At 36.5% G+C, this 24,672-nt stretch overlaps 1 protein-coding gene across 9 annotated transcripts; it reads left to right on the top strand.

Annotated features, from left to right (window-relative positions):
- The first annotated feature begins 205 nt into the window (after positions 1 to 205).
- LOC119616505 (ubiquitin conjugation factor E4 A) lies at positions 206 to 10,654 on the top strand. 9 transcript variants are annotated; one of them, XM_037972875.1, is made up of 6 exons: positions 206 to 390; positions 5,647 to 5,688; positions 5,832 to 6,476; positions 6,546 to 6,934; positions 7,853 to 8,915; positions 8,978 to 10,654. In XM_037972875.1, the coding sequence occupies exons 1-6, from the start codon at positions 339 to 341 to the stop codon at positions 9,811 to 9,813; spliced, it is 3,027 nt and encodes a 1,008-aa protein (XP_037828803.1). In that variant the 5' UTR covers positions 206 to 338; the 3' UTR covers positions 9,814 to 10,654. The 9 variants fall into 9 exon arrangements, 8 of the variants coding, with proteins under 8 accessions (XP_037828803.1, XP_037828809.1, XP_037828804.1 ...); XM_037972879.1 differs by lacking the exon at positions 206 to 390 and adding an exon at positions 409 to 541 and having other exon boundaries at positions 5,570 to 5,688; XM_037972881.1 differs by lacking the exon at positions 5,647 to 5,688 and having other exon boundaries at positions 6,216 to 6,476.
- Positions 10,655 to 24,672: the final 14,018 nt, after the last annotated feature.

The following is a 24,672-nucleotide window of genomic DNA, read 5'->3' as shown; positions in this document are numbered from 1 at the left end:
AAATAAAATGAACAATAAAAAAATAAAAAACTATATATTAATTTTAAATATGACATTATATTGCTTTTAGAAGACTTGTTTCGCAAATTATGAAGCCAACTATCGAGGTATATTGATAATAATTTATGGCTTTATTACAAACCTTGCATTATTTCTGACACCGTTCTGGCAATATTCTTTTTACTACTATTTTAATATACTTTAAGTTCTTATTTTGCATCCCTGACTGACAAAAATAATCAAAATAATTAAAACGAAAAAAAAACTTGTATTTTCACCTGAAATTATCTTGAAATCATCCGAATAGTTAAAAAGTTCTTATTGCTATTTCAGATATTATGGCAAATACTGACAATCCATTTGCTGCCCTTTTGGGTGAAGTAAAATCTGGTATACGATTCGGTGTAAGAACGCCCGACGCGCAACTTGTGTTTTTTTTTTATACCGTGTGAAATTCGATTTTTTGATTATTATTTTTGACTGTATTTTCATCCCATTAACGGACGATTTCATTATAGTCATCTTTTCTACTACTCCATCTGTGGGTATTACCTGTTTGTTCTTCTGACGGTGCCTTTTTAGTGGACATTATGGAGGACGACCCGGACGGGGTTACACCTCGTCTGGAACCAGGGGGGGCAGGACCCCCTCAGAAAATGTTGATAATTGGAAGCACAACTGCGAATGGGGAATCGAACATATCATTTCATGCTAGGAACAATGATTTTGAAAAATTTGCTGAAAACCACATGCCTAATAGAAAGCGAAAACAAAGTGACAGTACAATTCCAGATGAAGAGGAAGACGAAACTGAGGACCCGCTGGTCTTCGTCTCGCAGAACATGCCAACAGTATATGAGGATGATCATAGAGGCCCCTTCACTGTATACGTGGACACAGCGAAAGCGGAACCAAGAACACCAATTAATCAGTATAGACTTGCGAAGAAACTACTTGATCTCAAGGTAGGAGATATAGACAACATTATTAAAATAGGTTATAGTAGATGTAAGGTGACGTTCAGATCGAGATCGGCAGCAAATAATTTTGTGAATAGTAAACAATTGGAGAGTGCAGGTTACACCCCAAGAATCTTTGCCCACCTTTTGACGAAAACGGGAATAGTCTTTAATATACCGGAAGAGATCTCAATGAAGGAATTATCAGCCATGCTAACATCACCAGTGCCTATAGTCAAATTGATAAGAATGACGAGAAAGAATGGAAACGAAAGATGTGCCACTATGAAGGTAAAGGTTGTATTTAGAGGACTGAACATACCGAAGGAGATGGACTTTGCTTTTACGAAATTGATAACCAAACCTTTTATTCCTTTCGGACAGTGTTACAACTGTTTTAAATTTAACCATATGGCGGACAACTGTAAGCAGAAGGAGAAGACATGTGGCAAATGCTTTACTAAACACACTTTGAATTCTGATTGTGATACGGGAATGATAACTTGTACAAATTGTAAGAACTTGCACCCACCCACCGACCGCAATTGTCCGGCTCGGGAGAAAGCGTTGAATCTGAAGAGAATTATGATTCTGGAGAACTTGAGCATCAGAGAGGCTAGAACTAAATATGCTGGTATCATAGGTGGAAACAGATTTGAAATATTAGGTGATGACGGTGTTGAGGTGAATTTCCCTCAATTACGCACCAGACCGGATAAGATCATTGATAACTCTATTGAAGCAGCGAGACACGTACATAGAAACCAATCATTTGCGAAAGTTACCAAATCAAACCCCAACAGGATTAGAGAGGAAGAGAGAGCAAGAAAAGATATGGATCAATGGAGACAACTTAACAGAGAGAACCAAATAGTATTACAGGAGAAGAGAGATATTGAAAACCCCCACTCGGTTACAGAGGTGGAAAGACTAGCTACCCAATTAAAAACCTTGGCGAACTCATTCTTCAGTAAATGGGGAGATGACTCGCTTTCAAGCAATGACAGAAGATTCGTAGGTGAAATTGCAAGAGCTTTAGACAGAGCGCTAATAACTAAGGACAGAGATGAAATAATCGCATCCACAAGTGGTGCGATTGCAAAGAATTACTAGTACATTATGAAATTTTTACAGTATAATATACAGAGTTTGGGGAAGAAAGGTAACAAGGAACTGATTGAATTATATATGGAGAAGAATAACATTGAATGTGCAGTATTATATGAGATCTGGTTGAAGGATAATAGAAGTACCAATTTACTGAACTACAACTTTATTGGTAATTTTCGGAATGATGGATATGGAGGCGTTGGCATTTACCTGAGGAAGAATATAAGATTCATGATTAATAGAATTGACACGGATGGTGAGGTAATATCAATATCGACTTTGAATCTTCCATTTAATTTTAATATTACTGGTATTTACTGCCCACCGGATGTGAATGTGAAACATTTCGGGGACATTGTGGAGAGGAGCATGGCCTTTTTTGAAGATTCGCGCTTGACTACATTTGTATGTGGCGACTTCAACGCCAAGTCAACCTCTTGGGGAAATATGAATACCGACAGAAGGGGAGCCTCTCTTGACAATTTAGTACGAAATTATGGTTACACAGTTCTGAATGACGGCTCCAAGACTTTTGTAGGACCATCCGGGGAATCTGCAATTGATTTAACACTGGTCAGGAGTAACAATAGATTAATACAATGGAGAACTTTGGATCTAAGGATTACGGGAAGCAATCACAAACCTATAAACTTTGAATGGAAGCCTGACAACAGACCCAGTGGCAGTAGGCGTAAACTAATTCGGAACAAACTTATTGATACTCTAGGGAAAATGGAGATTGAAGATGATATTGTGAGCATAAACTGTAAGTTCAGGGAGGCTATCCAATCATGCACTGTGACGCTTAATGGGGAAAACCATTATAAGGCAAAGGCTTGGTGGGATAAAGAATCTGAGAAGCTCTTCAGAATCAGAAATGCGGCCAGGCTGAAAAATGACAGATACAAATCATGGCAGAATAATATAATAGCTGTTGAGGCGGATGAGAACTTCCAGAAACATATTAGGAAGAGGAAACACGAGCATTTTAGGAAACTGCAGGAAGAATTGTCTAATCCGGAAACTCAGGAGAAGATGTGGAGACAGATGAACAACCTGAAGAAATATGACCGAGTAAAAAAGGTGAATAACAGCTGGAGCTCTCAGCAAAATACTCAATTTTTGAATAACATGACCTCCTGCACGGACTCGAGTAACTTTGTGCCATCAGATTACCCACTAGTGCAAATGGAGGATATCAATTTGAATCTGAGTGATTTCGAAGATTTTTTAAGTTCTCGTAAGCCTGACTCTGCAGGCGGAGCTGATGGAATAACTTACAGAATGCTTTTAAATCTTTCGGATAGCGGCAGGAAGAAATTGTTTGCAGTGCTCAACAGAATATGGATCTCTGGTAACATTCCTGATATCTGGAGACATATAAAAGTTCACCCCATCCCTAAACGTGAAGATTCGGTGGATATTACTGATTATAGACCGATATGTCTTCTGCCAGTACTTCTCAAGTGCATAGAGGGTATGTTGAAACCACATATGGAGCAATTCGCAAATTCCAGGAAGATCATACCCGAAAGGTCTTTTGCTTTCCGCAAGAATATGAGCACGACGCAATGCATTAACGATTTGATAAATACAGTTCAATACCTCAGAACTGAAAAACGGAAAGTAGTGGCGATTTGTATTGATATAGAAAAAGCGTATGACCATGTGAACGTGAACACCTTAGGAGCCAAATTGATGGAGATGGGTTTTAATCGTAAATTGGTACTGTGGCTAACATCATATCTCCAAGACCGTACACTTCATCTTCACGATGCGAAAACTAAGACTAATCGTGGACTGGCTCAGGGCAGCGGCTTGAGCCCAATACTGTTCAATTTGTACACGGCATCACTTCACAACATAGAGGATGAAAACACGTATATTTTTCAGTTTGCGGACGATTTTTTCATTCTTGCATTTGATGAAACTTGGGATGAGGCGTTGGACATCCTGGAACGCAAATTTGGTGAATTCATTTACGATTGTGAACAATTGGACCTTAATATAAACTACGACAAGACCACGGTGACATCATTTGGTAGAAGGAGTTCTCAAATTAATCTCAATTTCAATGGTAGAATGTTAACGGAAGTAAAGGAGATCAAATATCTTGGCAGGATAGTCTCGGCGAATAATTCTTCACTATCTCATGTGACGCAGGCAATATCGAAAATAAACCGGACTTGCAGGTTTTTGAATACGACAAGTGGTTGCCTTTATGGAATACATCCGGCAAGGGCCATCCAGTTTTATAGAGTTTATGCCCGATCACAATTGGAATATGCTGCGTCATCTTTTGCGAACCTTTCCGGAAGAGCCCTGGCTAAATTTCAGACTCAATCGAATTTCCACGTTAGAAGGGCCCTGGGTCTTATGAAATCCACCCCGGTACATGTCTTATATCATCTAGCGGCCGAATTGCCCCCTAAATATAGAATTCAACTGGCAGCAGGGAAAGATCTGGTGAAACTATTCCATTTGGAAATGCCTTTGGCAAAATTGCTCCCAACCTTGGAGAAACCTTTGGACACGAGTTATTACAAGATGTTTGATAAATTCAAGAATGTACTCTTGGACGTGGAACAAATACGTACTTCTACAGTGGAATCCCGAAAAGTGCGAACATATGAAAACTTCTATCATAGCAACAAGGCGAACCTGAATCCTCAGGAGGTGAATCAAATATTTCTCAGTAAAAAAAACGACATCATGAGCAGGAATTTGGAGCTGGTATATACTGATGGTTCCATAATGGAGAACCAAGCTGGTGGAGCCTTCTTTCATCCAAGGTCTAACACTGTAAGGAGATTTAAATTGTCGAAAACAGTGTCATCCATGTCGGTGGAATTGCACATAATGGAAAAGGCGGTAGAATTTGCAAAGGAGATGAACTTTCTGAAATTGGCGATACTTACTGACAGCAAAAGTGGTGTTCTGGCCTTGAAAAACGGTGTTTCAAATGCGGCATGTTCCAGAATTCATGATTTGATAGATTCCAGCCCTACACTTTCCACTGTTGAGTTTCATTATATCCCTTCGCATAGGGGAATATTCGAGAACGAACGTGTTGATGAAGAAGCTAAAAAGGCCACTCAAGATGGCCTGACATTGCAAATAAAATGGTCTAAAGACGAAGCTATAAGGGAGATCGAAAGGAGACTACATGATGAGTGGGAGAGAGAATATGTTGATCTAAGTCGTACGAAAGGTCGGGAATTCGGAAAAATATTCCCAAGTCTCCTTAGGAAACCTTGGTTCAACCATAACTCCTTGGGGATGAATGCTATTCAGATAAGACAGTTGAACAGAATACTCTCAGGCCATTCCTTCAGTCCACATACTTTGGCTAGATTACATGTTTTGGATGATGACACTTGCCTTCTGTGCAATGAAGTTGACGACGACTCACATATCATATTCGAATGTACCAAATACAACCACATCCGCTTGAGGTATCCGGTATTAGAGCAGTATGATAATACCACGTCATTTTTCAGGAAGGAACCTATTGAGAATTATCATTTCATTACGGACTTTATTAAGGAGGCTAATATTAAACTTTAGAGAACTTTAGATTTAAATTGTTGGTGGCGTTTTATCCCTTTGGACCAGCCAAGTAAATCTCCCATCCCTTGTTTTTTTTTAAGGGGGCACGGAGTAATCCCAAAATCGACAAAAAAAAAAAAAAAAAAAAAAAAAAAAAATCTGGTATAGATAAAAATCTAATTGAGGAAATTTTCTTATTTACATTGAAAAAAGATCAATCATCGTCGACAAAAAGGGCTCTCCTATGTTTGGCAGATGTTATTGTTTCCGATATCGGTGTAGGCACCGAAATGGGTGAGGAACTTTTGGGTCATGCCATATTCGAGCGTTTGATGTTGACAGACACCAAGGACTATTTAGTTGTTGGGCCTCAAGCAGAAGATGCTTTGGAAATTGATACTATAATATACCTGCACCGAGCATTTGTTGCTTGCGAACAAGCTAGACAAAGATACCCGGAGCGTGGTAGCGACTGCGACAAAATAAATTCACTTATTATAACAAATGCTAGTACTTGCATGCGTCAGCCAGATTTATATCCTGGCCGCAGTATTTGGCAGCAGTGGAAACAATTAATGGAAAATTCGGAAAACACAGATTCCACTGACGTTATGGATTTCCTGGTACAGTGTATACAAAAAATATATGCAGATGATGAACCTCTCGAAGCACTGGGGGCTTTAAAAGCTAATTTTTACCCATTATTGGGTAAAATTCAGACAGATATTAGTCAAGCTAATTTAATAACATTGAAGAAAAATGTTTTTTGGTTATTAAGTTTCTTTGTACGCGACAAACGTATACCCCAGCTGGGTGAAGTTTTAATTGACTACACTATGCCTAATCCGAATACCAATGGTATGTTTAGTGAATTAAATTTTAAAACAACTTGGACATTTATTATACTTTTTTGATTTTCTTAAAAAGGTGGTGCTTACATGGACACACTTTTCGGTCACTTGTTTAGTTTATCGATTATGCCAAAAAATCAAAATGGACCTTATGAGTTTTTTAGTGAATTGAGTTTGGAATCGAAGAGCACTGATCCCGCTTTATGGCAATGTATGTCTAGTCATCAAAATGCTTTGTTTTCTCTTATAAAGCAGCTGTTGGTACAAAGTCCCACTACCAAACAGAAAGCTCTGCAGTGGTTTGCTAAATGTTTGCACGCAAATGTTGCGCGTGGCCATCTCTGGAACAATTTAAATGCTGGCCTCAATAATTTTGTTCATCAAAATGCCAGTGATGCATTTATGATCGGACTGACCTCTGTTCTTTTGCGTTTATGTGCGCCGCTTTGCGAGCCCTCGATGAAGGTATGTGTTTTAAATTACTATTCGAAAAATTATAATTTAAATTTTTTTCAACACAATGTTATAAAGGTCAGATTTTTTACTTTCGTGTTAATTTTAGCCCAGTAGCCCAGTAGAACATATATTAAGGTTATTCTTAAACTGTAAACTATTTAGTTTTATATTTAACAGTCATGCAAAGAAATCCTATAGGATTTAGCCGAGGAGAACATTTATTTTAGTCAATCTTAAATTTTTAAGATATTTAGTTTTATGTTTAACAGTCATGTATTGAAAACAAATATTTTTAAGGTTACCGATTTACAAATACTCTACAATCATTTTTAAAATGATATTACATATCGTCACCCAAAACACAAACGGCCCCATCTAACATTTTAAAAATTTTACAGGAGAAGCAAAAAACTATTTAAATTGAAAAGTTTGTTTCCATCAACCCGATTTCTTGTTATTCAATAAACAAATTGTTTAATAGTGAAACCTATCATTTGCTATGGTAGTTAACAATGGTGTATAGGAAAATGGATAAATTGAAATTTTTACCTTTAATATTTAAATGTTTTTGTAGATAGGGCCTTTTGTTTTTTGTTAATAAAATCGCAAATTTTGGTTCGAAGAGTCCAATTTCGGTTGTGAATATTTGTTTTGATGCAATATAGTAAAATCAACAATAAAATCGATTTTGAATTTTTGGTTAGTTATGGCCGTTTGCTATTCAAGTGACGATATACATAATTTGTTAATTTTAAAATTTTATAAAATTCAATATTTCGAAGACAAATTAAAGAGTCATCATGATCTGGGGATTATTTTAGCAATATTAAATGAATTTCAACCATAACTTCGAATTTTGGATATCCAAAATTTTTTACTAAAGTTAGATTTGAATATGGATGTAAATATCATGTTTCTTTTTATTAGGTGTTATTAGTTGATCCAACATACTGTGCTGTACCTGAAGATGAACGTCAAGCAAAACAAGTTAATATGATTAAAGCATTCGAAGAGACATGTTTACTGCCAACCGAAGAGAATACAAAACGTGTAACTGCAGAAAAATTCAACTTTGTAACCGAACTATTTTTCCTAACACATAAGGCCTATGAGTTAAGTTATCGCGCTAGCATTGAACGTTTTACAAGGATGACACGGGAGCTTCAAAATTTACGAACAGCTTATCAGGATGTTGCCAGTACCGATCCTAATAACGATATGGCCAAAAACTTGTTGCGCATGTTAAAGGAACAAATGCAACAGTATCTATGCTTGCGCAATTGTTTAATGGAACCAGAAAATGATACTGCCATTTTAAAGTTTTTTGAAGCTTCTGCTGTGTGGCTGACGGAAATTGCTCTCATTTCTGCTGAAGAAAGTGATAAACAATTAAAGGAGAGTCGTGATTTTGCACCCCACACAAAATTCAATAGGGAATTACCTATAAAAATTGAATTTGTACCGGATACACTGCGTTGTGTGCCAGAAAATATTATCGATAATATTGTGGCCTATTTAAATTTCAGTCGTCATTTCCCTCCCGGTCAATTTATACAAATGTATCCCTCATCACATGATGCATTTTTTAAGATGATTATCTTGTTTATGGGCAGTTCCGAACTGGTGAAAAATCCTCATTTACGAGCCAAATTAGCTGAAGCTTTAGAGTTCTTTTTACCAAAGCGTTCCACAAATGGCACATTCCTTACGCATGTTTTTGATAATCATAACGAACGCTTAAAAGTTGTATCTAGTTTGTTAAATGTTTTTGTATCAATTGAAATGACAGGTCAATCGGTGCAGTTTGAACAAAAGTTCAATTACAGACGACCCATGTATGCCATTATGGAGTATTTGTGGAGTAAAGAAGAATACGTACAATGTTTTCGTGATCTAGCAGCAGAGGCTGAAGCTAATATGGAAGCAATCGAACCGCCATTGTTTTTGCGTTTTATAAATTTATTAATAAACGATGCCATCTTCTTATTGGGTGAGACAAAAAATAATTGAATGCTTAACTTCAAACTTAACATTTTTTTCTCTCTCTTATAGATGAATCTCTTAACAATTTGCAACAAATTCGCCAATTGCAAGAGGCCCAAAGTAACGATGAATGGACTAATTTGCCACACAATGAACGACAACAACATCTTTCCAATTTACACCATCTGGGCATGCTCGCGCGTTTTGATAATATTCTTGGTCGCGATACCATAAATGTTCTAAAACTGATAACCACTGAAATCAAGAGTATATTTTGCCACAACAGCATGGTTGACCGTATAACTGCTATGTTAAACTACTTTCTTTTAAATCTGGTCGGACCACAAAAGGAGAAATTTAAGGTTAAGGACAAAAAAGAGTTTGAATTTGATCCTGCTAATACTGTGTTGGAAATTTGTCATATTTATATTAACCTTAGTAGTAGCGACAGTTTCTGTTTGGCGGTTTCTCAGGACGGACGCTCTTACAGTTCCAAATTATTTAGTTATGCCGAAAACATTCTAATACGCATTGGTGGCGGCCAACTTATTGGAGAAATGGCAGAGTTTGCCGAAAAAGTGCAGAAAATGGAAAGGCAATATAAACAGGAGCAAGAATTTATGGCCGATGCACCAGAAGAATACCTTGACCCTATTATGTCCACGCTAATGTTGGATCCTGTCATTCTGCCCAGCTCTAATGTAACTGTCGATCGTTCTACTATTGCTCGCCATTTATTAAGCGATCAGACCGATCCATTTAATCGTGCACCACTAACTATGGATAAAGTAAAGCCAAATGAAGCTCTTAAACAAGAAATACAGAACTGGTTGGCTGAAAAACGTGCTAACATAACTGCAGCGTCTGTAGAAAAAAGCAATGATGCAACAGATGCCAAGAGTTGAAATCACTTTGACGATACCACTCTAAACAATTAGCCAAAGACAACAACCAATAAATATTTATATTTGTGTTTGTATTGTTAGACACTTACATACATCCCCCTTTCCATCTATTGTTGTGTTAAGTTTTGATTGTTTTTGTTTTATTTAATCATTACATTTTATGTTGTCATTTATAATTTCGGAGAATTGCAATATTATATTTTATTTTTGGTTTCGTTGTTTAAATACATATGTACATAGTTTATATACATACTTACATATATATGTATGTATAGTGTATGAATTACATATTCCATTATGTAAATGTTATTTATGATTGAGTATAAAAAATAGATTTACTTTAATTTATGAATTCCACTTTAGGACATCATTTGAATATGCGCATACATATATAAATATGTTTAAATATCTACATTAGAATGGGTCGGGTGCCAATTCGTGGACAATTCCAGTAATTCAAAATAATATCATACATAATATGTTTGTATACATATTTTTAACACCATATATATTTTTATAGTAATTTTTCTAAATTTTTGGATCAATTTAAAAAATACAAGAGATCCGATAATTTAATATTTTTTTTTAATATCAATTAATTCCTCCGTTAAAATTATTATAAATTCTAAAAAATTATTCTAACTAACTTTTCTTTATTTCGGCCCAATATAATGTTCATATTATGAAACAGTTTATTTGTGTATCCGATTATTGTTTATGCTAAAATTTGATTATATTTTATGTTATACTTTAAAGTTTTTAAAGATGATTTAACTTTTAAATAAATTATGTACATGAAAAATATTCTTGGTAGAATGAATTAAATAAAGAAAATTATAACTACTTCTCTTTTTCTGTTAACCTGGAATATCCACACACATTGGACTCAATAAACTGGTTTAGATGCGTCAAAAATATGTTGTCAAACACTGGCGTCAAACAGTTAAAACTTTACAATAATCTAATTTTGCATCGAAGTTCAGGCCAAAAAATGTGCTATTTCTACAGGATATAGACAAATTCATTAGAAAAGTGATGTGGCCAATGGATAAAGTAAAATTATGTTTATGCTATATATCCCGATCTGACTTTTGCAAAAAGTACACTGGATTTCCGCGCCAGGTGTTCTTTAGTGTATGCTTGCGAATATTCTTCAGTGTATGTAAATTTTTATATAGGGGGCCTTTTTTGTGAAAATAATCAGGTATTTTTGGAGCATCATAGGGATCAAGTTCCCAGTAATATATCGCCTTGCCACAAATTATCAAATTGCTTTTACTCTTGGTGATTTTTGAATGTTTTGAAATGCAAACGTAAGTCATCTGCAGGTGGCGTTGATCGTTGATCAGATGATGGATGCTATAACATGTTAGGCTAAAATCTCCTTATTGTGTGCCCTGAGTGAACACTTTAGGAATTGTCATGTACATCCACCAGAGCACCACATAATCTGGTACTACGGGTGGCCAGTTGCCCACAGGACTTGTCCTGGCTGGTCAGTTGGTTGAGGTTCCTATGGGATCCACGTAGTGGCTGTGGTTGAAACCTAAATCGCAGGAAGGGGGTGCTTGATTAAAAGACTGATACACGGTGATATAAATTTTCAAGATACATTTCTGTTATCGTTCCTAGATGCAAGGAGCGGTACAAATTACAGAGCATGACTGTGGATTAATAAAATGTTGGAATTGAGCTGATAATGCGAAGAATTGGTAAACGAAGATGAACGATGTTTCTGATGTCTACTTTGATTCTATAAAGAGAATGGAGTGATTGATGGATTTGACGGATGTGTGATAATGGGGAACCGATGTAAGATGAACGATGAGTGATGAATGATAGTTAGACTACGATCTATCTAGCCAATGGAGTGCGAAGTCGTCACTGCCCTTTCTTTAATTTTGAAGCGATTTTCCAACATGGTTGAGTGTATGCTCAACTTATCACAGTGAGTCTCTGTATCCACTGGAATAAAGTCTTGTCAATTAATATAATCTGTGTTTTTCGGACTACCAATTACGTCCCTTGGTGCTGTTGCCGAATCAACAGAGCCTTAGTAGTGTGGTTGGGCGACATTATGTCGGGGTAGATTAAGCTTGCTCATGACACCTGTCTTTCCTCAACGTGACTACTTTGGCAAGAGATTAGATAGCTCGAGTACTTGAGCAAAGTGCTTGTACATGGACCGGCATATCCATGTACTCACCCAGTGGTTGAAAAAGTACCACCGAGAGTGAGATAGGGCTACACGCCAGGTACTCACGTAAAGCACTTCGACTTCATGTCATGTACATCCAGGAGGGAGGAAGGTTAATATTGTACCCATTCCCAAACTATACTGACGTAGAATAATGTTTAAATTTTGCTAAAGATTATTTCGGTAAGTTTGCATCGCTCTTAGAGCACGGTTTGGACATTTCTCTCGGCTTGTCTATTAAAATACTGATGATATGGGGCTACAAAATTGTGATATTTTACCCCTGCTGATTTCATAAACATTTTGAACTCTTGCGACGCAAAGTTAGTCTAAAATAGCTATTGTTGCGCTTGTGGTCATTGGCTATGTAACTTTAACTTCCAGCCATTTACTATAAGCATCTAAGATCACAGTAACATTATACCCGCAAAAGGACAGCATAATCAATGTATATCCTTTCCCATGGAACCTGATTGATCCTAGAATCACAATTAGTTGTCAAACACTAAACAATCTGCTGCTAGTGTAATGAGATCTGGCGCTTTATATCCAGCATGACTTAGCCACTGCCCTGATTCGAGTAAATGTTCATCTTTCCGAATTTCAATAGCTACACATTCAGCATTTATTAGCAACTGGTTTATTTTGCTTATAACAAAGTCGTCGAATTCGTCATATTCTTCGTCATTATTATCTTCACATGAGAATTGTGTAGAAGAGTGACTATAAGTAGTCTTTACTGCTTTTAATGGAAGTCTTGAGCAGTAATCCGCATTAAAATTTTCCTTGGTTGACTTAAAAATGACAGTTAAAAGTTTGGGAGAAACTTTTTGCGATGAAGAATGTGAGGGGCTTGTGGTCCGTTATCAACGAAAAATTACGAGCATAAAGATATAAAAACAATTTCTTAACAGATCTCACTATAGCTAAAGCTTCCTTGTCAACTTGAGGATATCGTTGCTCTGTTAATGTCATTGTGCAACTAGCATATGCGATTGGACGTTCTTGATCAGGTGTTAATAGAAGTTTCAAGGATGGATCGTACGGCATTAAAACCTGAGGTGATACTGTTATGTTTTCAATATCTTCATAGGATCTAGTGAAGTCCATTGGAATCAATTTTGTGACTCAAAAAATCCACTTCAGGTGTGGCGAAGACACATTTTGAGCGGTTTAGTCGTAAACCATGTTGCCTCTTTCTAAGAGTATATCCAGTTTTTTCAGCATTGATGCAAAATCTTTTACACATATGTATCAGAACGCTATCGAAAAAATTTCGAACTTTATGGAGAACAGTTTCCATGCGAAGATTAATCCACGAGTAGGTGTATTAAGAGTTAACGCATGTCTAAATTCCTCGTCCACCGGTAAATGGGTATATGCGTCAGTAATATCAGAGTGGCAAAATATTGTAGCTCCCTACATGTCATTAAATATGAACTCTGCTCTTGAAATTGGATGATCATCATCAAAGATCCGAGGATTAAGATTAGTTTAATAATTACCGGTAATTAAAATTACACCATTTATCTTCACTACAACATGAATGGATGAGGCCCATTCCGAAAATTCGACTGTTTGTAGTAGCCCAAAGCAATTTTCTTGACAATTTATTAAGCAATATTTATCCCTCAGAGCTAGTGGTATTTCTCGAGCTTTTGCGAAGATGAGACCTGCATCAGTTTTCAGGTGGACTGATATTGGTGGTCCAGACAACAAACCAGCATATTCGCCAAACACATCTTCATATCCTGCCAGTAGTTGAATTTAGAGTTTTCTATTGATGTTTAGTTAAATTTGGGGTAGCGGTTGTAATAGCGTTCCGCGAAACCATTTTGACGTATATTGTATTTAATATTCGGCGGCGAAAACCCTAGCTTGTTAATACTACATTTAAAGGCATTGAGTCTTAACTATTGACTTATACTAACGTATTTCCTGGGACTTCAAGGGATTGAGCGGTTTCGTATGCCGTAGCGAATGTATCAGGTTTCCTTCCAATGATTAGTTTAGTTTAAAAGGGTTGTATACCAATGTATACATCCACTCGGAGACCCAAAGGTCCATTGTGAATCCCTTTAATAAAGAAAAAGGAGAAATAAAAAGAAGACAGAAGAAAATAGAGAGATGAGAAGAGTGAGAGTTTCCCTCCAAAAAGATAACAAAGAAAGAAAGTGGTTATGGAAGGGAAATCTCTAATTGTCTGTTATCTGAAAATCCAAAATATTCCGTTATTACCCCTACTAAAATCCTTATACTCCTCCTGTCCATACTTAATAGCATTCTGGTTGCTTTTGGATTTAACTTCGGCCATAGCGTCCTATAAACCCTACAATCCAGCCTACTATGCCAGGATCGGTTGGTGGAGTTTCTGAAATATTCGGAGATTAGCCTATATTAATGACAAATGGGGGTTTTACCGAACCGACCCTACTATCGAACTCCAAAACCGAGCCTTGTCGATCCAATTCATCTGCAATCTCATTACCTTGTACGTAACAGTGTCCCAGTACCCAACACAGCCTTAATGTGTATAACCTGATTAACCCCTCCAGGTCCCTTTTGCAGCTGTTTACCAAGCTAGAATGTAACGTTTTACACTGCAAAGCTTTAAGAGCTGCCTGACTATCAACATAAATTGTCACTTCCGACCCCCTAGTAATGTGTGTCTTAATAATGTCCACGGATTTCCATATAGCCAGGATCTCCGCTTGAAAGACGCTACATTCGTCCGGAAGTCTGTAGGACACTTTTATGTTGTCACCTACCAAATAAACCCCGGCACCCTTGCCAGAATCCATCTTGGATCCGTTAGTGAAAACTGCACACCCCTCAAACAGTACTTCAGATCCATCCCACACATCCCTACTAGGAATCACTATTGAGGGTGTTACTCCGAAGTCCAGGGTCGTAACCAAATGATAAGAAATGCCCTCCGTACTTCCCTCAATTCCTGTTAGACCTGCCTCGTACAGTATTCTAGTGTGGCCTACCCGCTTTGGTTTTACTAGAGCTGATTCAAACAGTCTGAATAAGTTCCTAGCCGCTACTCTCTCAACATATTTCTCAATGGGGAGCAGATTAAGAACAATATCCAATGCCGCTTGCGGTGTACTACCCCTAGCACTTATTAAGCCGATAGATGTACACCTTTGAGCCTTACTGAGTATTAATCTATAGCTGTTTTTCCTCATCCCTACCCACCACAAGTGTAAATCCAATTTACCATGTCTGGTCGCAAACCCCAATTTGCGGTCAAGGAAGGTCCCTAGATACTTGGATCGTTCTGATAAAGTCAGTCCAACGCCGTTTATATATATTTATATTAGAGAACTAGCTCCGTCTTAGATGGATTCACACCCAGTCCATTCCTATTTGCCCAGGTTGATAGATCCCTTAGTGTTGACTGCATGATCTCACTGATTGTCGGGAGAAATTTACCTTTGACCAGTAACACCACGTCATCCGCATAAGCGACTATCTTCCTACCTTTAGGTTCAAAGATCCTTAGGATAGAGCTGACCGCCAGTAACCATAGTAGGGGAGATAACACTCCTCCTTGTGGTGTACCCCTGGTAACTCGTTTCCGAATCCTATCATCCCCTAAGGTTGAGTTGATAATTCTGCTATCAAACATCGATACTATCCAACTCACTAGGAAATCCTGAACTCCGAGTACGAATAGAGACTCTCTGATGGCCTCTATTCTAATGTTGTTAAAGGCGCCCTCTATGTCCAGAAACGCGGCTAAAGTATATTCCCTATGTTCTAAGCCGTGCTCAATACAACCAACCACCTCATGTAGCGCACTCTCAACTGACTTACCCTTTAGGTAGGCATGTTGAGTGTTGCTAATAAGACGAGTATCTATATTGCTCCTGAGATAAATATCTATCTGACGTTCTAAGGCCTTCAGCATAAATGACTATAGGCCTGAAATCCTTAGGTTTCGAGTGGTAAGCCCCTACCGGCCTTAGGAATAAAGATTACCCTGACCTCTCTCCACCTTCTTGGAAGGTATCCCGTGAGGAGACACCTCTTAAAAATATCAGCTAAAATTGCCAATGCGTCTTGAGGAATATTACAGAGCATGGCCGGAAAAACACCATCCGGACCCGGTGATTTATATGGGTCAAAGGAGTTCACCGCCCAGCCCAATTTGTCTGTAGTGACTATTTCATCAATATGACCAGATGAATAACTAAAAGCCTCAGGTCCTTGGACCCCCTGACCTAAGTTCCTATTATCTATATCGGCACAACCTGGGAAGTGCGTTTCCATAAGCAAAAAGAGTGCCTCTGAGCTGGACTCCGTCCACGAGTTGACTTTACGTTGAATGTAACCTAAGGCCTTGGGGTCTTTGGTTAAAATTCTACGGAACCTAGACATCTCATTTACGTTGCCAACAGATTCACAGTAGTTCCTCCATGATATCTGTTTTGCTCTCTTGAGCTCTCCCTTATACTTATTGAAACTCACTTTGTAGTTGTTCCAATCTTCTGGAAGTCTAGTAAGCTTGGCCTTATTAAACAACCTTCTAACCGTCGACCTTTGATCACGTAGTTCTCTGGTCCACCACTTAGGTTGCTTATGCCTACCCGGAAATTTCATTGGGCAGGATAGCTCTCCTTTAACACACTGGTACATCAGACCGATCTATAACAGCTGCTCGAAAGTTTTCATCCAGGCTCGTGGACTTCTTCACCTTCTTCGTTGATGAGGTCGGCTGATCATCCCCAGATCTAGCTCTTTTAATGGTCCCCTTTCGAGGCTCATTAGAGGTGCTGGCCGGGTTTGTATCAATCGTCCCCAGCGACGAAGATTTTTTGGACCCCTTTAGCTTGGAGTTCTGGCCAACTCCAGACCCGGTTCTTCTAATGGCCCCCTTTTGCGGACCCTTAGGAGATGCAGCCGGAGGGTTTCCTTCCCTCTCCGCCCCTGGAACCACTTTAGATGATTTGTTGTCAACCGAAACTCCAACCGAAGCTCCAACCGAGGCCCTGAGAACTTCGGTAGCAATAACACCATCCTCCTTCTTAGTTTCGTCACAACTAGCAGCTGATGTTAAAGGCCCCACACTCTTATGAGTGCTTACCTGGCCAACACCATCACCTGCTTGCTGTTCCTTAGAAAGCCACCCCAAGATAACACTAACAGGACCGTAGATTCTTTCAAATCTAGCTACGTCATGCTTGTGCTTCTTGACGAGGTACTTCTCGACGCCGGATCTCTCTGCTCCATCTTAGCCAGAAAGGCCATACGTGGACTAGGCAACTATCTTACAATAGCGCTTTAACCAGATGCTGAGGGGAGCTGTTAACAACTAATTTATTTATGCACTAATTAGCCATTCAGGCCCTCGGCATTGCTTCCAACCACCTTGACCTTAAAAGTGCTTATATAACGTAACATAATAGTAAAGCTCTTATCAACCAAGAGCGAACCTGCAATGGGCAATCACGTATCATCTTTGTCATGATAATAAAGCAACAAGCTACATAAACCGCTTATTGCCACAACCATACCATGACAGGATGAATAACCTTTAGTTATACACCCCTTTAAAGTCAAAACCAACCGCGAGTAGAGGTTTGATGAGACCAATGAACTCAGAAGGCTCTGACAATAGAGTGTACGTAAGCCCTCCCATTGCGACAAGATTGTTACCCAGGCATTCTATGAATAAAAGTTTCATATTCGTAATTAACTGCATCTCGCTTGAGTCAGGGAGAAAGCTAGGTATGTATACTGATTCGTCTTTGATTGCGTAATATGCCCATATATAATGCAATCATTACGATGTTTGCAGCAAACATGTGCGACATCGTAATGATTAATTTAAACCTTCTTTAATTTTTCATATGATAAATCTTCTGGTTGTAATGGACGCACTAAAACTCGAAGGCCAAAGTTTATGTTTATTTGTTTGTTTGACTTAGCTGTGATACAGCTAAGATTTATTTGGCGTGTTGTAAAAATATAACATACCAATTATTAATCAAAATTTAATTACACGAAGAATTACAGCAAAACTTTAATTTCATTCAAGAACTCGATTAATTATAAGATTCCTTCTATCCTCTCCGACAGAAGGAAATCGAAAACCGATTTATAGACACCCAAAACTGGAAACGAGCTCTCGTAGTCGAATATTTCTCACATTTAAAGATAACGTGTGAAATGAAACGAACACATAAATCAGAATCGATAACTCCCATTCTTCCCAGAATACTGCCGCAATAAGTGCCGCTCAGAATACGGTCTGCCATTCTTAAGTCGGTGGACTTTATGTTCGTAATGTTCATGTGAATATTGTAAAACCAGTAAGTCTTTAAAATATTAGGGAATTGCCTACCGTAGTTGAGACCCTTAATAGTCTTTAGCCTGTTGTATTCTATGTTCCATTCACGATTTAAAATAGACTCAATTGCAGCGTCTTTGGAAGTCCAGCTGATATGGAATAAAAACCATTTCTCAAAGCACCTTTAGCGGCAGTGTCAACTATTTCATTACCATCGATATTCATATGACTAGGAATGATATTTTGTCGAAATTTGTTAAACCAATTTTACCAATAATTCTGCATACAAAATAGTAGTCCTGGTTTTTGTTTTTCAAAGCATACAAAGTTGACTGTATTTTTTTTTAATCTTCTAACATTGAAATGGCGAAATCTATAGCAAGTTTATTATCCAAAAGACATGAACGAGAGTTTCCTATAGAAACTCGATTTCGTGGTTTTAGAATTAGAGTGATAACAAACGAATCCGATGAAACTGGCCGACACTGAGCCATTAGTATAGAAAATATCATAGTCATCAGAATGATAATTCTCCAATTTTTCATACTTCATTACTCTCCAATTGACTTCTTTCTTGCTCTTACAGATACCTCTGTAGAAGTTCTCCCAGATCCAAAAAAATAAATTCATATTGACGAAAGATTTTGGAGATCCCCGTATTTATACCATTCAAATCTGATAGTATATAAAAAATTGGAAATTTAAAAAATGATTGCCTTGATAATTTTCTTTGTAGTAATTAAAGTAGCACGATATTGAATTGGGAGTTCAACCTCCATATGATATAATATGTGGGTGGGGGTAGATCTTAAAAGGCCCAGACCTTGTCTCAGAAAGTTATTGACGTATTTACTTATAAGGTTCAAAGCATTTCCCATGTTGGCAAAGGTAGAAATGGCATATTAGATTCTTGGTCTTATAAATAATCTATAGATTTACATAGCTCTATACGGTGCAACTCCATGATTTCTATGATTTAATATTCTGAAAAAGCCACAGGTTTTGTTGATATTATCCATTGACAACTTTGCATGACCCATTGGGGAGTTGTTATTAGAAATTGTTCTGCCCAAAAACTTCCAGAATCGTATCTAATAATCAGATTTAAGTCACGAGGTCTATTACTGAAATGAATGGCTTTGCTCTTCTCGATATTTAAGGATAAGTTCAGATTCACACATCGATCAGATAGATCATTTAATTTACTCCAAAGATATCCCTCGCGAAATTGAAGATTTTATCTACACAAACAATGAATAAACTATCCGCAAATTGGAACTATAAGGTGTTATCATCGGTACATTCATGTAATTTAACCGTATAAAAGTTGAATAGGACTAGTAATAAAGCACTGCCTTGAGCCAATCCGTTGTTCGTCGTAACCGATTGTTTTTCAAGCACCAAAATTATGTTTTCCAGGAAATTTCTAATCCAATAGGACATGTGGGAATTAAAACCACCATCGATCATTATATTATATAACTCCGCAATGTTTGTATTATCGTATGCTTTTTCAATGTCTAAGCATGCGGCCACGACATGAAAACCTTTATTTTTGAAAAAATAAACAGAGTTGATAACGTCATTGACGCATCGAGCGGTTGATCTAAGCTTAAGTGAAAGTTCAGGAACCAATTTATTAACATCTATGTGATTTTCGATGTGGACTTTTACCATGGCCTCCAGACATTGAACAAAAGAGAAAGAAGGCAGATAGGCCTATTGTTTTCAATAATGCTTGAATACTTATTTCATTTTGAGACCTTCCTTCAATCGTCAGGAATATACCATACCATTTCTTCCCAAATTTTAATTACGTTAACAAATAATCTCCTTCTACCATCAAAACCAATTTTGATCAGGATCTAATATGAAATGCCATCAAATCCTTTAGCCGACTCTGGGTTCCGGGATAAGATACAGTCTTCAAAAATGATAATTCAGGAATCAACGAGGATGAATTATTCCAGGGGACAATCCCATGGAAGGATTTTGATGTATGGGTATTATTTGTGTCCACAATTAAATCTAGGAATTCTTTCTTTTCTTCAATTTTCTTCCTGTTATTAATGTAGTCATTGAGTTATTTATCAGCCTCCTTAAAATTACTAAAGTCGTTTGATGACTTATTCTTAAAAAACGATTCCTCATTAAGTTACGAAGGTTAAAAAAGCGATTTGCCTCTTTATCCCACCATGATTTGGGTTTAAATTTATTATCATTATTTAAGTTCTTACTCTAATCAAATCGATCGATTTTTTTAAGTTACCCAAATCACCTTTAAATTCCAAATATTCAATAAAGCTGACGGATGATGGCATTAGGAGCCACAAAAGTACTAGAACCATCGTTGATACACAAGAAATTAAATAAAGTCAGCATATCCTTAAGTATAATGCCTTTATTATTCTGGTTATTGATATTCCAAATATTCGATTTAGCGTTGAAATTTCCGCAAATGTCAATGTTCTATTCTTCTGCTGCAAATTCCTCCAATGTGGTATTAGGGGGACTATAGACACACATAATTGTAAAATTATTCTTGAGATTGATGGTAGTGATTACCAAGGAATCTCAATTTGTAACCAAATTATTAATAAAATATTTAATTTTTCTTCTAAGATAGAAGCCTACTCCTCCAAAGCCGTCTTTTCTATTTTTACAAACGAAATTAAAATCCGTTAAACCGGAAGTAGAATTGTTAGTCAGCCACGTTCTGTAAAGCAGCAGCAATATCGATGTTATTGACGTTCATGAAAATTTCCAAAAGCTCTTTGTTTTAAGACTTTCAATTTGGGTTCTATAAATCGACTTTCGAATAATCGATAATCGACTTTTTGTCGAAAAAAGTCGAAAAGTCGAAGTCGACTATTCGACTATCGTCTGTGAAAAAAGTCGAAAAGTCGACTTTGTGAATAAAAGTCGAAAAGTCTGAAAGTCGAAAAAAGTCGAATAAAGTCGAAAAAAGTCGAAAAGTCGTAAAAAGTCGAAAAGTCGGAAAAAGTCGGAAAAAGTCGAAAATTGTAGAAACAAGTCAAAAATAGTCAAAAATTTTAAAAAGTAGAAAAAAAAGTCAAAAACTCTAAAATAGTCGGAAAAACTTGAAAAAAGTCAAAAAATAGTCGGAAAAAAGTAGAAAGAAGTCGAAAATAGACAAAAAGTCGAAAAGGTCGAAAAAAGTCGGAAAAAGTCGAAAAAATCGAAAAAGTCGAAAAGTCGGAAAAAGTCGACTATTTATAAAATACTTATAGTCGAAAAGTCGACTTTTATTTAAATGAAAAAAGTCGAAAAATCGACTTTTCATAAAATGCAAAAAGTCGAAAAGTCGACTTTTAACTAAATGAAAAAAGTCGAAAAGTCGACTTTTAACTAAATGAAAAAAGTCGAAAAGTCGACTTTTCGTTTCAACTATAGAACCCTACTTTCAATATTGTATTGTAAGATTTTAATTTGCCCGAATTAAATTTAAAATTTGTCCTTTATAATAGAACTATTTCTTTGTCAGCATCTATATAGTTCATGGCCCTGTTTATTTTCTCCCTCATCGATATTAAAATTCTCTTTGATTGTTCCGTATCGAATTTACCATTTGCGCAATCTGAAATAATGTTTTATGTATCCTAATATACTTAAGTTAAAATTTCAATTGCCTTATTGTACATAGTTGTCCGATTGTTCACACGTGTTAAAACCTCGCTTTCCATGTTCTCTGAAGATTTACGTTGATTCAAATTTCCGGTACGTATATATGGTAAACGTATCTCGTGTTCTTTCAATATTTTCTGGTGCTCACGGGCCAACTTACGCGCGATTTCATTTTCTCTCACTCTATAGAGGTTGTTTTTGGCTATTTTTGCATAAGGAATTAATCTATAAATATTCTTTACAGCTTCACTATGATTTTCATATCTATTATTCGCTTCACCCGAAGATCTAAGAGGAGGAAAATCCGCCGCATCTTCTAGTATCTCAAATTTGTTAGAGTAAACACTGGACAGTCTGATTCTGGCTTCCTTAAGAGTTAAATTTTCAACAGTCATTAGCTTTTTGAGGTCGTAGGCTTTCGTCCTAGACGGACAACCTTTAAATGTGGAAGGATGATTTCCTTTACACTTAAGGCATATGAGGTCCGAACAATCATCATTGGTGTTATGAATATTAAAGCAATTTCTGCATACTTTACTTACAATGCTTTGCGAAATGATTGTAACGAAAGCACCGGTAACATTGGCCAAAAGAAATTAAATATTTGACTCTAATTTTAGTATATTCGTGTATTATTTCCCTTGGGATCTCATTCCATTTAAAATCACCTTCATATTCTTAGTAGGAACCGAAACCGATTTACCGTTATCATCCTTCCTCTTACAAGTATTATCAACAAAAACATTGGCTGCTGCAAAATTCTTAAACGAAATTTTACATCTGCCAAACCCGATCTTTGATACTTCTAGTGCATATGAGCAAAATCAAAAATTTTAAGAATGGGATAAAATGTTTTTTCGAACATTTTTTTCCTCTGTCAAGAAGCATATTTAGTGGTTGAATTGGATTATAATTACACATGATAAATCTGGAAACGTTAATTATTTTCAATGATGCGCGCAAAAGTTATAGCGGTTTAAAATATTAAAGTTTAACAAATCGTTAAAAATACTGGTTAAGCTATTTTCAAATAAAATAAGTGAGTATTAGTAAACATTTATAAGGACTATCAGCGCATGTTGAAATAGTTATCGCAAATTTCATATTTCAGAAAATACACTGATAATTAAAAAAATAATTTTTTTTTTTTGCAATTCCCTTCCAAACTAAATATTTTGCATAAAATTCGAAAAAATTGTCTTAAAATGCAGTCGGTTTGAAAAATATAGGCATTTGAAGTAGCTTTCTCGTATATTTGTATACCATATCAAAGTACAATATTAATATTTTTTTATTTTTGCAAAAATTTTTTTCGTCGCATTAGAAAACATAATTTTAATTATAGGTCATTATTATATATGAATTCATAGTGAATGCGTTTAAATTGCTAAAAATGTTGCTATATATGTGAATTTATTTTTGAGGTTATGAAATCTGTATTTAGGTCGTAAAATTGTAGATCCTTAAAATATTTTAATGCGCACCGGATTTTGGCATAATATAAAAAGAAAGCTTTTATTTGACACTAATATTTCCGCAAATCATATGGCGCTATAGTTGTCTGAAAGCAAAATGTTTTTTCAGATAAACGCAGCTAGGACCGCTATAAAAGAAGAAATTGTATTTTTCTTTCGCAATATCTATTTAATCCATCAATATAGTTAGTTAGTTAGTTTGAAAGGAGGATGTATATACATCAAATCCGAAGAAATACACCTAGGCCTCTATCGGGCCTGCTGTGCGCTCCTTAACCAGTGCCTCAGGTGGGAATCGAACCCACCACCTCCGGTCTACCAGACTAGAACATTAACCACTAACCTACCGGAGGCCACCATCAATATAATTTACTGCATAAAATTTACAAAATTTTTGCATCACGTCTTTAGTTAAAAATACAAAGAAAAAGAAATTTAAATTTTGAAAAAATTTTAAAATGATCATAAAAAGTTCGCATTTGCAAATTTTTTAATGCACATTTGACTCGGTGGTGTTAATTATAAAGAGATTAAATTTACGCGATATTACAACTGTATTCGTAAATAACTATGAATGTCACATTTAAAAATGCCACATTTTTAAAAAATTTACGCATATTCTTAGTAAATTTGTAAAGGTCCTGCTCTGTCCTTAGATCTCTGACATCAACAAGATATACCTTAAATTGCGTGAAATTACTACACCTATTAAATACAGTTACTTAAATTTAATTTAATGCGCGCGCAGGGACTATTCAAAAAACTAACAAAAATAAAACAAGTAAGAGTGTTATATTCGGCTATGCCGAATTTTATATACACACCATCAAACCTCGTTTGACTCGAATGAAACTTACTTATGTCGAATTTCATCTATATACTCGTATATTTAGGCCAGTTATAAGCGTTAAAGTAATTTTCTGAAGGGGACCTTATATAGGGGGGTAGGGTCAATTATAGGTCGATCCTCATAAAATTTGGTAGACAGAATTTGGTTCATATTTAATTTATTTGTGTCGAATTTCATCGCTACACTCGTATTTTTAAACCATTAATGAGCGTTGCAGTCATTTTCTGAAGGGGACCTTATATGGGGGGTAGGGTCAATCATGGACCGATCCTCATACAATTTTTTAGATAGATTTTGACTCGTATGAAACTTACTTATGTCGAATTTCATCTATATACTAGTATTTTTAAGCCAGTAATGAGCGTTAAAGTCATTTTCTGAAGGAGACCTT

This window comes from Lucilia sericata, unplaced genomic scaffold (assembly GCF_015586225.1).
Source record: "Lucilia sericata isolate MDLA Ls3-8-SP2 unplaced genomic scaffold, ASM1558622v1 Contig000077F_arrow, whole genome shotgun sequence".
NCBI lineage: Eukaryota > Metazoa > Arthropoda > Insecta > Diptera > Calliphoridae > Lucilia > Lucilia sericata.
This window is presented reverse-complemented; position numbering and strand designations above follow the sequence as displayed.

Excerpts from the sequence above, each read along its gene's own strand:
- LOC119616505 (XM_037972874.1), top strand. The coding sequence starts at position 339 with ATGGCAAATACTGACAATCCATTTGCTGCCCTTTTGGGTGAAGTAAAA. Across the intron at positions 6,477-6,545 it reads GCCTAATCCGAATACCAATG|GTGGTGCTTACATGGACACA; the intron begins GTATGTTTAGTG and ends TTTCTTAAAAAG. Across the intron at positions 6,935-7,852 it reads TTTGCGAGCCCTCGATGAAG|GTGTTATTAGTTGATCCAAC; the intron begins GTATGTGTTTTA and ends TCTTTTTATTAG.